At 50.2% G+C, this 17339-nt stretch overlaps 1 protein-coding gene across 9 annotated transcripts in view; it reads right to left on the minus strand.

The window, feature by feature from the left end:
• The window catches only part of LRRC24 (leucine rich repeat containing 24), a 121068-nt gene that overhangs the window by 36729 nt on the left and 67000 nt on the right, over positions 1-17339 (minus strand). For 2 of the 9 annotated variants that reach the window (XM_073543249.1, XM_073543248.1), the window contains exon 2: positions 6663-7423. The exons of 6 other annotated variants lie outside the window; for them this stretch is intronic. In XM_073543249.1, coding sequence (XP_073399350.1) covers positions 6663-6815 — 153 coding nt within the window. In that variant the 5' untranslated portion in view covers positions 6816-7423. Of the gene's footprint in view, positions 1-6662; positions 7424-17339 lie in introns of those variants that run through there. One more of the 9 variants, XM_073543247.1, reaches the window with a different exon arrangement.

Here is a 17339-nt window from a genome sequence, read left to right on the forward strand (position 1 = left end):
ATTAAGATCAGTTGTGCAGGTTACAGCAGCCACAGTGCGCGGCCTGCGAGACGCGGGCACCACGGGGTGATGGTTTGTGTCTGACGCCGTGGACACGAGTGGTGACCGGTCTCCTATTTGGTACCAATGATACTGGATCAAGCATCGGCTGACGCCCTCCAGCAGCACCAGGCGGCCGAGCCGGGGACGAGGACATCAGGGTGATCCCAGCGTCCTCCCCGCATCACCCATCCCCCTTCTATTAGCTGCTAACCTACAAAAAGAAATGGGACAGAGTTATTAGAGCATGAAAAATATGGCAGAAGGCTGACACCGATCCCTCCAGGACAGAAGAGCGGAGTCCGCACCAGACGCCTCCGACAAGTGCAACGTCTGGTGACACAACAGCATCACTGTCATCAAAAAGGGAGTGCAGCTGTACGGAGAAGTGGAAGATGGAGAGATAATAGATAATATAAAAAACGAGCTGAAGAGCCCGGCACTGCCCGGACATAGTAACTAACTGTGGTTAGTTATAGCACTACTACCCCTAATATCCCACATCATCCAGAGCCACCGGACTACTACCCCTAATATCCCACATCATCCAGAGCCACCGAACTACTACCCCTAATATCCCACATCATCCAGAGCCACCGGACTACTACCCTTAATATCCCACATCATCCAGAGCCACCGGACTACTACCCCTAATATCCCACATCATCCCGTCAGCCAGAGCCACCGGACTACTACCCCTAATATCCCACATCATCCCGTCAGCCAGAGCCACCGGACTACTACCACTAATATCCCACATCATCCAGAGCCACCGGACTACTACCCCTAATATCCCACATCATCCCGTCAGCCAGAGCCACCGGACTACTACCCCTAATATCCCACATCATCCCATCAGCCAGAGCCACCGGACTACTACCCCTAATATCCGACATCATCCCATCAGCCAGAGCCACCGGACTACTACCCCTAATATCCCACATCATCCCATCAGCCAGAGCCACTGGGCTACTACCCCTAATATCCCACATCATCCCGTCAGCCAGAGCCACCGGACTACTACCCCTAATATCCCACATCATCCAGAGCCACCGGACTACTACCCCTAATATCCCACATCATCCCGTCATCCAGAGCCACCGGACTACTACCCCTAATATCCCACATCATCCCGTCATCCAGAGCCACCGGACTACTACCCCTAATATCCCACTTCATCCCGTCAGCCAGAGCCACTGGACTACTACCCCTAATATCGCACATCATCCCGTCATCCAGAGCCACCGGACTACTACCCCTAATATCCCACATCATCCCGTCAGCCAGAGCCACCGGACTACTACCACTAATATCCCACATCATCCCGTCAGCCAGAGCCACCGGACTACTCCCCCTAATATCCCACATCATCCCGTCAGCCAGATCCACCGGACTACTACCCCTAATATCCCACATCATCCCGTCAGCCAGAGCTACCGGACTACTCCCCCTAATATCCCACATCATCCCGTCAGCCAGAGCTACCGGACTACTACCCCTAATATCCCACATCATCCAGTCAGCCAGAGCTACCGGACTACTACCACTAATATCCCACATCATCCAGTCAGCCAGAGCCACCGGACTACTACCCCTAATATCCCACATCATCCAGTCAGCCAGAGCCACTGGACTACTACCCCTAATATCCCACATCATCCCATCAGCCAGAGCCACCGGACTACTACCACTAATATCCCACATCATCCCGTCAGCCAGAGCCACCGGACTACTACCCCTAATATCCCACATCATCCCGTCAGCCAGAGCCACCGGACTACTACCCCTAATATCCCACATCATCCCGTCAGCCAGAGCCACCGGACTACTACCCCTAATATCCCACATCATCCCGTCAGCCAGAGCCACCGGACTACTACCCCTAATATCCCACATCATCCCTTCAGCCAGAGCCACCGGACTACTACCACTAATATCCCACATCATCCCGTCAGCCAGAGCCACCGGACTACTAGCCCTAATATCCCACATCATCCCGTCAGCCAGAGCCACCGGACTACTACCCCTAATATCCCACATCATCCCGTCAGCCAGAGCTACCGGACTACTACCCCTAATATCCCACATCATCCCGTCAGCCAGAGCCACCGGACTACTACCCCTAATATCCCACATCATCCCGTCAGCCAGAGACACCGGACTACTACCCCTAATATCCCACATCATCCAGAGCCACCGGACTACTACCCCTAATATCCCACATCATCCCGTCATCCAGAGCCACCGGACTACTACCCCTAATATCCCACATCATCCCGTCATCCAGAGCCACCGGACTACTACCCCTAATATCCCACATCATCCCGTCAGCCAGAGCCACCGGACTACTACCACTAATATCCCACATCATCCCATCATCCAGAGCCACCGGACTACTACCACTAATATCCCACATCATCCAGTCAGCCAGAGCCACCGGACTACTACCCCTAATATCCCACATCATCCAGTCAGCCAGAGCTACCGGACTACTACCCCTAATATCCCACATCATCCCGTCAGCCAGAGCCACCGGACTACTACCCCTAATATCCCACATCATCCCGTCAGCCAGAGCCACCGGACTACTACCCCTAATATCCCACATCATCCCGTCAGCCAGAGCTACCGGACTACTACCCCTAATATCCCACATCATCCCGTCAGCCAGAGCCACCGGACTACTACCCCTAATATCCCACATCATCCCGTCAGCCAGAGCCACCGGACTACTACCCCTAATATCCCACATCATCCCGTCAGCCAGAGCCACCGGACTACTACCCCTAATATCCCACATCATCCCGTCAGCCAGAGCCACCGGACTACTACCCCTAATATCCCACATCATCCCGTCAGCCAGAGCTACCGGACTACTACCACTAATATCCCACATCATCCCGTCAGCCAGAGCCACCGGACTACTACCCCTAATATCCCACATCATCCCGTCAGCCAGAGCCACCGGACTACTACCACTAATATCCCACATCATCCCGTCAGCCAGAGCCACCGGACTACTACCCCTAATATCCCACATCATCCCGTCAGCCAGAGCCACCGGACTACTACCACTAATATCCCACATCATCCCATCAGCCAGACCAATGGACTACTACCCCTAATATCCCACATCATCCCATCAGCCAGAGCCACTGGACTACTACCCCTAATATCCCACATCATCCCGTCAGCCAGAGCCACCGGACTACTACCCCTAATATCCCACATCATCCCGTCAGCCAGAGCCACCGGGCTACTACCACTAATATCCCACATCATCCCATCAGCCAGACCAATGGACTACTACCCCTAATATCCCACATCATCCCATCAGCCAGAGCCACCGGACTACTACCCCTAATATCCCACATCATCCCATCAGCCAGAGCCACCGGACTACTACCCCTAATATCCCACATCATCCCATCAGCCAGAGCCACCGGACTACTACCCCTAATATCCCACATCATCCCATCAGCCAGAGCCACCGGACTACTACCCCTAATATCCCACATCATCCCGTCAGCCAGAGCCACCGGACTACTACCCCTAATATCCCACATCATCCCGTCAGCCAGAGCCACCGGACTACTACCCCTAATATCCCACATCATCCCATCAGCCAGAGCCACCGGACTACTACCCCTAATATCCCACATCATCCCGTCAGCCAGAGCCATCGGGCTACTACCCCTAATATCCCACATCATCCAGTCAGCCAGAGCCACCGGACTACTACCTCTAATATCCCACATCATCCCATCAGCCAGAGCCACCGGACTACTACCCCTAATATCCCACATCATCCCATCAGCCAGAGCCACCGGACTACTACCCCTAATATCCCACATCATCCCGTCAGCCAGAGCCACCGGACTACTACCCCTAATATCCCACATCATCCCGTCAGCCAGAGCTACCGGACTACTACCCCTAATATCCCACATCATCCCGTCAGCCAGAGCCACCGGACTACTACCCCTAATATCCCACATCATCCCGTCAGCCAGAGCCACCGGACTACTACCCCTAATATCCCACATCATCCCGTCAACCAGAGCTACCGGACTACTACCCCTAATATCCCACATCATCCCGTCAGCCAGAGCTACCGGACTACTACCCCTAATATCCCACATCATCCCATCAGCCAGAGCTACCGGGCTACTACCCCTAATATCCCACATCATCCCATCAGCCAGAGCCACCGGACTACTACCCCTAATATCCCACATCATCCCGTCAGCCAGAGCCACCGGACTACTACCACTAATATCCCACATCATCCCGTCAGCCAGAGCCACCGGACTACTACCCCTAATATCCCACATCATCCATCAGCCAGAGCCACCGGACTACTACCCCTAATATCCCACATCATCCCGTCAGCCAGAGCCACCGGACTACTACCCCTAATATCCCACATCATCCATCAGCCAGAGCCACCGGACTACTACCACTAATATCCCACATCATCTCGTCAGCCAGAGCCACCGGACTACTACCACTAATATCCCACATCATCCCGTCAGCCAGAGCCACCGGACTACTACCCCTAATATCCCACATCATCCTGTCAGCCAGAGCCACCGGACTACTACCCCTAATATCCCACATCATCCCGTCAACCAGAGCTACCGGACTACTACCCCTAATATCCCACATCATCCCGTCAGCCAGAGCTACCGGACTACTACCCCTAATATCCCACATCATCCCATCAGCCAGAGCTACCGGACTACTACCCCTAATATCCCACATCATCCCGTCAGTCAGAGCTACCGGACTACTACCCCTAATATCCCACATCATCCCATCAGCCAGAGCTACCGGACTACTACCCCTAATATCCCACATCATCCCGTCAGCCAGAGCTACCGGACTACTACCCCTAATATCCCACATCATCCTGTCAGCCAGAGCCACCGGACTACTACCCCTAATATCCCACATCATCCCGTCAACCAGAGCTACCGGACTACTACCCCTAATATCCCACATCATCCCGTCAGCCAGAGCCACCGGACTACTACCCCTAATATCCCACATCATCCTGTCAGCCAGAGCTACCGGACTACTACCCCTAATATCCCACATCATCCCGTCAGCCAGAGCTACCGGACTACTACCCCTAATATCCCACATCATCCCATCAGCCAGAGCTACCGGGCTACTACCCCTAATATCCCACATCATCCCGTCAGCCAGAGCCACCGGACTACTACCCCTAATATCCCACATCATCCCATCAGCCAGAGCTACCGGACTACTACCCCTAATATCCCACATCATCCCGTCAACCAGAGCTACCGGACTACTACCCCTAATATCCCACATCATCCCATCAGCCAGAGCCACCGGACTACTACCCCTAATATCCCACATCATCCTGTCAGCCAGAGCCACCGGACTACTACCCCTAATATCCCACATCATCCCGTCAGCCAGAGCTACCGGACTACTACCCCTAATATCCCACATCATCCCGTCAACCAGAGCTACCGGACTACTACCCCTAATATCCCACATCATCCCATCAGCCAGAGCTACCGGACTACTACCCCTAATATCCCACATCATCCCATCAGCCAGAGCTACCGGGCTACTACCCCTAATATCCCACATCATCCCGTCAGCCAGAGCCACCGGACTACTACCCCTAATATCCCACATCATCCCGTCAGCCAGAGCCACCGGACTACTACCACTAATATCCCACATCATCCCGTCAGCCAGAGCCACCGGACTACTACCCCTAATATCCCACATCATCCATCAGCCAGAGCCACCGGACTACTACCCCTAATATCCCACATCATCCCGTCAGCCAGAGCCACCGGACTACTACCCCTAATATCCCACATCATCCATCAGCCAGAGCCACCGGACTACTACCACTAATATCCCACATCATCTCGTCAGCCAGAGCCACCGGACTACTACCACTAATATCCCACATCATCCCGTCAGCCAGAGCCACCGGACTACTACCCCTAATATCCCACATCATCCTGTCAGCCAGAGCCACCGGACTACTACCCCTAATATCCCACATCATCTCGTCAGCCAGAGCCACCGGACTACTACCCCTAATATCCCACATCATCCATCAGCCAGAGCCACCGGACTACTACCACTAATATCCCACATCATCCCGTCAGCCAGAGCCACCGGACTACTACCACTAATATCCCACATCATCCCGTCAGCCAGAGCCACCGGACTACTACCCCTAATATCCCACATCATCCCGTCAGCCAGAGCCACCGGACTACTACCACTAATATCCCACATCATCCCATCAGCCAGATGTCAGTCCTTTTTCTCCCTTGATGCCCAGCCTAGGGGATGTCATGGGCCAGTTGAAGTAGCTGTGCCCTGTACTTCTGAGGGACAATGAGTTGCCTGGTCGTTGCGTCAGGGTTGCCCTGGTCACTGCCCTTTGTTACACGATAATACAGTCCGTTTTCTCGAGTGAAGCCATCCCCATTATCTCCCATGTGCCCAGTTTCTGCCTTTCGCCTAAGGGTTGCTAAGGTAGTGTCGCCCTCTATTTCTCTCCTAAACTCCTCTCTGTCCCAAGACTCTCCCAATGTGGTAGCAGCGAAAGTATTGCTTACCGACTCTGATGCGGTTCGTGGTGGTTGCTCCCCGGTGGGGTCCGGATGACGTAGTGCTTGAAGGTCCTGTAGTCGGGTGACTGCTCCCACAAATTGGCACTCTAACTCCCCAATGTCGTTCCCAAGGAGGATATCTGCAGGAAGTCCTCCCATAACTCCAATCCAACACAGTTTTTCTCCACAACCATAATCCAAATGCACAGAAGCTCGCTGTATATATTTGCGGGCACCGCCCGCTAGGACAATGGGAATTCCCGGACCCTGGTAAATTGCCTCGGGTCGAACCACACGGGGGTCAGCGATAGTCAAGAATGCCCCCGTGTCTCTAAATCCTGACACTTTGTATCCATCAATAAAGACATCCTGCAGGTGGCGTTGCCGTTGCTCTGAGTAGCTAAAGGACAGAGGCCGTACACTCCAGGAGGGGTATCTATGGTGCCGTGGTCGGTGGTCCACTCTGGTGGGGGTGGTGGTAGCTCTTCCTCAGGTGTGGTGGAGTGTACAAGATGCACTGGACGAGGTGGGGCTGCGTGGGGCTCCCTTCGAATCCTGGAGGGACAGCCAGACTGCAAATATCCAGGTTGCCCTCACCCATAACACCTCCTCTCTGTGATACCCCCAGGTCGTGTTCGGAACTGTTGGGGCCTAGGATTGTGAGGCGTGATTGTCATCGGCTTGCGACTAGGTGAAGGGCAGATATAATTGGAGAGGGACGGGGCGCGGGAGCAGGAGCAGGCCGTGGTTCATTGTCCAGAAGCATCCTACAAACATACATTCCCTTTTATATATAGAGATAATAGATAATGATAGATAGATAATAGATAACATATAAATAATAGATAGATGATAGATAATAGATAGAAAATCGAGATTCTTATCCTGTATGCATTTGTGTAAAGAAAAGGTAAGAGGGGAGTAGAGAAGGAGATCTTGAGAGGATCGAAGGTTGAGTGTAAGTAAGTACTTGGAGACCATGTCACATATATATTGAGGAGGCAGGGTTTGGATGGCTTTGTATGTCGTAGTTAGGGTTTTGAACTGGAGCCTAGGAAGTCAGTGAAGGGCTTGACAGAGAGGAGAGGCTTGAGGAATAACGGGGAGACAGGTAGATTAGTCGGGCAGCAGAGTTTAGGATGGATTGGAGTGGTGCAAGAGGGCTAGAGGGGAGCCCAGAGAGTATAACGTTGCAATAGCTGAGGCGGGAGATGATGAGGGCGTGTACAAGCATTTTTGCAGTTTCTTTGGTCAAGGAATGTACGGATCCGGGAAATATTTTTGAGTTGGAGTCGGCAGAAGGAGGCAAGGGCTTGGATATGTGGCTTGAAAGAAGGGGCAGAGTCGAGGATCACCCTGAGGCCCCGAACATGCGGGACTGGGGAAAGAGAGCAGCCGTTGACATTGATGGATAGGTCTGGTGGAGGGGTAGAGTGAGATGGGGGAAAGATGATGAATTCTGTTTTGTCCATGTTCAGTTTGAGGAAGCGAGCAGAGAAGAAGGCTGAGATAGCAGACAGACATTGTGGGATGTCAGTCAGTAAGGAGGCGAGGTCGGGTCCAGATAGGTAGATCTGCGTGTCATCGGCATAGAGGTGATACTGCAAACCGTGGGGTTATATGAGCTGTCCCAGGCCAAAGGTGTAGATGGAGAAGAGTAGGGGTCCTAGGACGGAGCCTTGAGGAACACCGACAGACAGGGGACGAGGTGAGGAGGTGGTGTGTGAGAGGGAGACACTAAATGTTCGGTCTGTTAGGTATGATGAGATCCAGGATAGGGCCAAGTCTGTGATGCCAAGAGATGAGAGAATCTGTAGCAGGATGGAATGGTCCACGGTGTCGAAGGCAGAAGACAGGTCCAGGAGGAGGACATAGTGTCGCTTGCTCTTGGCGGTTAGTAGGTCATTGGTGACTTTAGTTAGGGCAGTTTCAGTTGATGGAATCCAGATTGTAACCGGTCAAAGAGGGAGCAGGAGGAGAGGTGGGAGGACAGTTCAAGATGGACATGCTGTTCCAGTGGCTTTGATGCATAAGGGAGAAGTGATATTGGGTGATAGCTAGACACAGATGGATCGAGGGAGGGATTTTTGAGGATGGGTGTGATTCAGGCATGTTTGAAGGATGAGGGGAAGACACCATTTGTGAGAGATTGAAGACTGTGGCGAGGTTAGGGATGATAGGGGACAGAAGCAGGTCTAGTGTGTAAGTGACAAGATGTCATCTTGACAGGAGCATGGAGAACTGATCTTCTGTCATGGTGGAGAAGCTGGTTTTGGAAGAACAGGGCTGAGCAGTTAAGAGGAGGGGCATTGGGGGCTGTGGGCCAAAGCTTTCTCTGATGTTATCAATCTTCTCCTTAAAAAAAGAGGAAAAGTCTTCAGCAGAAATGAGAGGAGAGGGAGGAGGTGCCGGAGGACTGAGTATAGAGCTGAAAGTTTTGAAAAGCTGTTTAGGGTTGTGAGACAGGGATGATATGAGGGATGAGAAGTACGTTTGTATTCCGGCAGTGAGCATGGACTTTAAGCTGGTGAGGGACTGCTTGTATGCGCTAAAGTGTTTGGCAGAACGAGATCTCTTCCATCTCCGTTCAGCAACCCTGGAAGCCCATCTCAGTTCTTTGGTCAGGCTGGTCAGCCAGGGTTGCCTGTTGATTGTACAAGTTTTGCTGTGCAGGAGGGGGGGTGGCCGAATCAAGTGTTGCTGTTATAGTGGTGTAATAAAAAGTGGCAGCAGTGTCAGAGACACCGCACTGAACTTGCTCACTGAGCCAGTGCGCGTGTCCTGAGTAAAGCGAAAGCATGCTCAAAGCTACCTGTGGAGCGGGCAGCAACCGAATAGATGCGTACTTCAGAGCCGCAGGACCTGAAGCACGTGACTGCTAGAGGCGTGGCCTAAACTCCACAGAGCTAGGAGCTGCAAGATAACTCCTAGCAGGGTAACTGCGAGACAAAGTTACCAAGGGGCATAGACAGGGAAAATAGTCAGGACGTAGCCAATGAGTCACACACAGAGATAGCTGCAAGGTACCAAAGGGGGCGAGCAGAGAGTAGTCAGGTCACAGGCAATGAGTCATACACAGATAATAACGCAGTACAAAATCAACAGGCAAACTCACAACGGGAAACAGAGCCGGGTCAGAACCATATAAACAAGCTATAGCAACAATCAGGCACACGGGGGTCAGCACACTAGGCCAAAGGCAAAAGTATAACTGGCAGGGATTGAAGCTACCCAGCGGTTTATGAAGCTCTCCCAGAACCAGAAAGAGGCCACAATCATTAACCCCAAGTGTGCAGGTCAAAACCTGCACAGAGCTCCAGACATTAACCCCCGGTGTGCAGCTCAAAAACCTGCACTGGGATCATGACAGTACCCCCCTCTCAACGGGGGGCCTCTGGACCCCCCAGGCTTCCCCGGGTACTTGGCATGGAACACCCGAACCAGGCGATCTGCATGTACCGAGCGAGCAGGGACCCATGAGCGCTCTTCTGGTCCATATCCCTTCCAGTGGACCAGGTACTGCAAAGAGCGGCGCACCCGCCGAGAGTCCACAATATGTCCGACCTCATACTCCAATTGACCCTCCACCAGCACTGGAGGAACAACAGACTCAGAGTTCTCTTTGACAGATCCTGCTGGTTTCAACAGAGACTTATGGAACACATTAGATATTTTTAAGGAGGCGGGGAGACACAACCTATATGCCACAGGGTTGACTATCTCCATAATCTCGTACGGACCAATGAACTTTTGTCCCAACTTAACTGATGGTACCTTTAAAGTTGATGTTACGCGTGGAGAGCCAAACCTTCTCTCCCACCTGAAACATGTCTCCCGAGGCTCTCTTTTTGTCCGCAAAATATTTGTATCTCCCCTGGGCCCGAGAGATATTACGCCGGACTTCAGCCCAGAGGTTTTTTAACCATTGAACGGACCCCTCTGCTCCTGGACAACCGGAATCCACCCGACAAAACTCCCCAAAATGCGGATTAAAGCCATAGTTAATCAGGAATGGGGACATGTTGGTGGACTGACTCACCCGGTTGTCAAAAGCGAATTCAGCCAACGGTAACGCATCACACCAATCCTCCTGTCTGGCAGAGGTCAGACACCAGAGAATTTGTTCCAGGGATTGATTGGTGCGTTCTGTCTGACCATTGCTCTCCGGATGATATGCCGACGAGAAGGAGAGTGAGATGCCCAATTTCATACAGAACGCCCTCCAAAATTTGGCCACAAACTGCACACCTCTGTCAGACACAACATTCAGGGGTACCCCATGCAATCGGACCACATGCTGCACAAACAACCTTGACAATGTTTCTGCTGAAGGTAATGCTGCCAAGGGAATGAAATGGGCCTGTTTAGAAAACCTATCCACCACCACCCAGATCACGGTATTGCCCCTGGAAGGTGGAAGGCCGGTAATAAAATCCATGGAAAGATGAGTCCATGGCCTATCAGGAACCGGTAAAGGTATGAGTTCCCCAGCCGGTCGGTTATGCGAGCTTTTGGAACGGGCACACATGCCACAAGCAGAAACAAATTCCTTGACATCGGACCTTAATGAAGGCCACCAAAAACCCCTGGCTACTGCCTCTCTAGTGGCCGTGATACCTGGATGAGCACTCAGCCTAGAATCATGAAACTCCTGCAGAAGTCTAGGCCGCAATGAATCTGGAACAAACAGTTTATCGCTTGGCCTGGTTGCCGGAGCTAGGGCCTGAGCCCTTAGGATTTCTTGAGACCCACACCACTACCACCCCTGGGAGAAGAATGGAGGACGGCGGCTCAGGGGGAGACACTGGATCAAAACTTCTGGACAGGGCATCCGCTTTAACATTTTTGGACCCAGGTCGAAAAGTAATTGAGAACTGAAATCGTGAAAAAAAAAAGTGACCAACGGGCCTGTCTAGGAGTAAGCCTCTTAGCAGATTCAAGGTATGCCAAATTTTTGTGATCCGTGACAACCGTGATAGGGTGAGCCGCCCCTTCCAAAAAGTGCCTCCATTCCTCAAACGCCAGCTTGACCGCAAGAAGTTCTCTATTGCCTACATCATAGTTTTTCTCAGCTGAAGAGAACTTCTTGGAGAAGAAGGCACAGGGTTTGAGATTGGTAAGGGTGGCCGGACCCTGGGACAGCACAGCCCCCACCCCCACTTCAGAAGCATCCACCTGCACAATGAATGGTTTGGACAGGTCAGGTTGCACCAACACCGGGGCAGACATAAAACATTTCTTAATTGCTGAGAAGGATTCCTTAGCGAGTACAGAGAAGAGAGAGAGAGGATTCAAAAAGATTTAAATAAACTGGAGAAGTGGGCAGTAACTAACAGAATGGTTTTTAACAGGGAGAAATGCAAAGTACTACATCTGGGCAATAAAAATGAAAAAAGCATATATAGAATGGGAGGAATAGGGCTAAGTGACAGCACATGTGAAAAAGACTTGGGTATACTAATAGATCACAGACTGAATATGAGTCAACAGTGTGATGCAGCAGCAAAAAAGGCAAATGCAGTTCTAGGATGTATTAACAGAAGCATACAGTCTAGATCACGTGAAGTCATTATTTCCCTCTACTCCTCTTTGGTCAGACCTCATCTGGAATATTGTGTCCAGTTTTGGGCACCACATTTTAAAAAAGACATCAACAAACTGGAGCAAGTTCAGAAAAGAGCGACCAGAATGGTGACCGGTCTGCAAACCCTGTCTTATGAGGAAAGGTTGCAGGATTTGGGAATGTTTAGTTTGCAAAAGAGAAGACTGAGAGGAGACTTAATAGCTGTCTACAAATATCTAAAGGGCTGTCACATTGTAGAAGGATCAACTTTATTCTCATTTGCACAAGGAAAGACTAGAAGCAATGGGATGAAGCTGAATGGGAGGAGACACAGATTAGATATTAGAAAAAACTTTTTGACAGTTAGAGTGATCAATGAGTGGAACAGGCTGCCACGAGAAGTGGTGAGTTCTCCTTCAATGGAAGTCTTCAAACAGAGGCTGGACAGACATCTGACTGGGATGATTTAGCGAATCCTGCTTTGAGCAGGGGGTTGGACCAGATGGCCCAGGAGGTCCCTTCCAACTCTACGATTCTATGATTCTATGATTCTATGATACAGACCAATTTTTTACATCAGCTCCCTTCTGGGTAAGATCCGTGAGTGGTTTAACCACTTGTGAGAAACCTTTAATGAATCTCCGGTAATAGTTCGCAAATCCTAAGAAGCGCTGGAGCCCCTTGAGATCTCGAGGCTGAACCCAGTCAACGATCGCTAGCACCTTCTTAGGATCCATACGAAACCCCTCACAGGACACAATCAACCCAAAAAAAGACAGCTCCTGTACAAAAAACGAACATTTTTCCAATTTGGCGAACAACTGGTTCTCCCTGAGTCTCTGGAGAACTGTCTTTAGATGTTGCAAGTGAGATTGACTGTCCGGGGAATACACCAAAATATCATCCAAATAAATAATAACAAAACGGCCTATCAGATCAGAAAACACAACATTGATGAAATTTTGGAAAATAGCGGGTGCATTAGTTAACCCAAATGGCATTACCAGGTTCTCAAAGAGTCCTTCTGATGTGAGGAATGCCGATTTCCACTCGTCCCCTTCCCGAACCCTTATCAGATTGTAGGCCCCCCGCCCGCAGATCTAACTTGGAGAACCATTGGGCCCCAGCTAACTGGTTACATAAGTCTGGGATGAGGGGAAGCGGGTAAGAGTTCCTACCCGTTATCTTGTTCAGTTCCCGAAACTCGAGGCACGGCCGCAAACCACCATCTTTTTTCTTCACAAAGAAGAACCCTGCTGCCACAGGTGACACAGAAGGCCTGATATGCCCTTTGCGGAGACTCTCAGCTATGTACTCCTTCATGGCTTGGCGCTCAGGCCCAGACAAATTGAACAATCGAGCCTTAGGTAACTTGGCTCCGGGTACTAAATCAATGGCACAATCATAGGGTCTATGTGGTGGCAGCGCCTCAGCCTCACTTTCGGAAAAAACGTCTTCGAAATCCTTCAGGTACTCCGGAATACCTTCCAGATCGACAGACGACACAGACACGGATTTAACAGCGTTAACAAGATGTCCCTGGTTACCACATTTATTATTGCATCCCCATTGAGTGATTTCCCCTGTAACCCAATCAATGGTGGGATTATGGCGTTGAAGCCAAGGCATCCCCAGTACCAGTCCTGCAGGCAAGTTATCTAGCACCAGACAACTTAGTTTCTCCACATGAGTGGAACCCACTTTTAGAGAAAAAAGTTCAGACCTGCAACAGATACCGTCTTGGGTAAGAGGAGATGAGTCAATTGCCACAAGTTTAACAGGATCGTGAAGCCTGACTGTCCCTATCTTATTAAGAGTCATAACCTTGGTATCAATCAGGTTCACAGCAGAACCGCAGTCAATAAAAGCAGTAGTCTGAACAGGACCATAACCAAGTTCCAGTTCCACCTGCAGCACCATTTTTGCACATGAGGAAAATTGTACCTGAAGGTCTGGGTAGCCTCCTCGATTACTACCCAGACCTAGTCGTTTCCCGCCATCTTGGAGGATGACGGACAGGAGGGGCAGTCCTTCTTCCAATGTCCAGATTTCCCACAATAGAAGCACAACTGCTTTTCCCGGCGGCGTCCTCTTTCTTTTTCCTCACAGGTGACAGCGCTCACCTCCATAGCCATAGGAAAAGTCTGGGTCTCATCTCCACTAAGGAATAAGGGCGTTTCCCGTTGCATAATGCCTCTAGCCCACAGCCTGCGATCCATGCGAACCACTTGGACCATGGCATCCTCCAGGGAGTCGGGCGGAGGATGAAGTGCCAAAGCATCCTTCAGACGTTCACACAGGCCTCTGTGGAACAGCCCCCGAAGGGCGGCATCACTCCAGGAAATTTCCGCTGCCCAACGTCTGAATTCAGTACAGAACCATTCGGCCGAGTGCTCCCCCTGACAGACACTCATCACTTTGTCCTCAGCCAACCGCACTCTATCAGGCTCATCATAAATAAGCCCTAAGGCTTCAAAAAATGCATCCACAGACATTCTCTCAGGGGCAGAAGAGGAAAGCGAGAATGCCCAGGCTTGTGGGGACCCCCTAAGCAGGGACATCACCACCCCCACCCTCTGTTTCTCATCCCCAGAGGAGCGGGGTCTCAAAGAAAAAAAAAGCTTACAGCCCTCCTTAAATGCCCTGAAATCATCCTTGTTACCAGAAAATATATCCGGCAATTTAACCGGGGATTCAGGTGGGACTAAAATGACATCTCTATTCCCCACCTGCTGGAAGCCTGCGGAAAGTACCCCCTGAACTGAGTCCTCCACCCTCCGTTGGGACTGGGCCAGAGCTTGGTGTTCCAAACTAAGCTTCTGCAGTGACTGAGTCAAGCTTTTCACCTGCTCAGATAAAGCACACATTGGGTCCATGCTGCAGAAGTGAGGAGAGAAAAAAAAATTGTAGGCCAGTTATAATGTCAGAGACACCGCCCTGAACTTGCTCACGGAGCCAGTGCGCGTGTCCTGAGTAAGCGAACAGTGCTCAAAGCTACCTGTGGAGCGGGCAGCAGCCGAGTAGGTGCGTACTTCAGAGCCGCAGGACCTGAAGCACGTGACTGCTAGAGGCGTGGCCTAAACTCCACAGAGCTAGGAGCTGCAAGACAATTCCTAGCAGAGTAACTGCGAGACAAAGTTACCAAGGGGCATAGACAGGGAGAATAGTCAGGACGTAGCCAATGAGTCACACACACAGATAGCTGCAAGGTACCAAAGGGGGCGAGCAGAGAGTAATCAGGTCACAGGCAATGAGTCATACACAGATAGTTGCAAGGTACAAGAGGGGCGAGCAGAGAGTAGTCAGGTCACAGGCAATGAGTCATACACAGATAGTTGCAAGGTACAAGAGGGGCGAGCAGAGAGTAGTCAGGTCACAGGCAATGAGTCATACACAGATAACCCAGTACAAAATCAACAGGCAAACTCACAACAGGAAACAGAGCCAGGTCAGAACCATATAAACAAGCTATAGCAACAAACAGGCACACGGGGGTCAGCACACTAGGCCAAAGGCAAAAGTATAACTGGCAGGGATTGAAGCTACCCAGGGGTTTATGAAGCTTTCCCAGAACCAGAAAGAGGCCACAATCATTAACCCCAAGTGTGCAGGTCAAAACCTGCACAGAGCTCCAGACATTAACCCCCGGTGTACAGCTCAAAAACCTGCACTGGGATCATGACAAGCAGCATCATGTAAGGAAGCTATGTCTGTTAGAGGGAGAAGGGACTCAGAGAGTGATTGTAATTTGAGGTGTTTGAGATATCTGTAAGGGTGAGTGAGTTTGTGGAGTGGGGGTTGTGCACTAGGAGAGGAGAGGGAATAGAAGTGACAATGGTCTGATTTCAAAATTAAGGCCTGGTCTTAAGCCCACAAAATGGCTTGGTCGTTAGGGGGTTAATGGGGATGTTGAAGTCACCCATGATGATAGTGGGGATGTCAGCAGAAAGGAAATGAAGCATTCAGGTGGTGAGATCTCTGGAGATGGACTTGTAACCTTTAGATTATTAATATTTTTCAAGAACTTAGGTTCTCAAGTTCTCAAACAGTTCTCTTCTCCTTTTTCTGTTCTCCATGCTTAGTGTGGCGCGCACAGACAGCGCAAAGATTGAGATAACTTCTCCCCTTTTATCTGGTTTCAAGAGTGATTTTCATATTGCCCACACCTGTTACTTGCCACAGGTGAGTTTGAACGAGCATCACATGCTGTAAACAAAGATGTTTACCCATAAACTTTAGAAAAATACCAACAAGTTTGACCTGCCCTTTTTTGGGGTTTTGTGTAAAATTATGTCCAATTTGACTTTTTTCTGTTTTTTGTGCTGTTCCAATAAACACAAAGGAGATAAACCTGTGTATAACAAAACATGGCAAATTGTACTAATTGCCTCGGAGAAATATAGGAAAGATGTATATATTTGTACTGTGTTAGCCAGTACATAGAAAAATACTATAAAACTTTCACACTCCTTATCTATGAACTGTTCCAATATTTACAGCCACAACTGTTCCTCCCTCTCCCAAAACGATCATTGTGCTTCACGTCACTTTTCTATTGCGTTCTTTCTGCGCTGTGTTGTGTATAAATATGTGATTCTACAGATGTTGTATTAGTCTTTGCCTGATGTGTTGCCTTTTAATGGGGAACTGAAAAGATGATATGAACCACCGAGGACTCAATTCGGAATATTTTTCTTCATTTTCTGGAAGAATATCAAGACGGCCAAAAGTTTCAGCCATAACTGTAGATAAATGATAGAGATAATAAGATAGATGGACGGACGGACAATAGCCAATGATAAATAAATATATAGATAAATAATGGACAGATAGTTTTCCAATCACGACAGACAGCAGTAGAGTTGAGCGACTTTTGGTTTTTTAGGGTCGAGTTTCGTTTCGTGAAACCCGACTTTTCCAAAAGTCGGGTCGAGCAAGATCGTCCGATTATAGGGAAAAGTCGGGGTCGTCCCGAAACACGAAACCCAATGTAAGTCAATGGGGAATAAAAGTCGGCAGTGAGAGGAGGACAGGAAACACACCTACAGTGCCCATTTGAATGCCAAAAGCATCAATTCCTCTTACTTAAGCTGGTCAACCTTAATTAACTTCATAATACT

Source organism: Dendrobates tinctorius, unplaced genomic scaffold, assembly GCF_039654945.1.
Source record: "Dendrobates tinctorius isolate UK_male_01 unplaced genomic scaffold, ASM3965494v1 ptg000130l, whole genome shotgun sequence".
Lineage (NCBI taxonomy): Eukaryota > Metazoa > Chordata > Amphibia > Anura > Dendrobatidae > Dendrobates > Dendrobates tinctorius.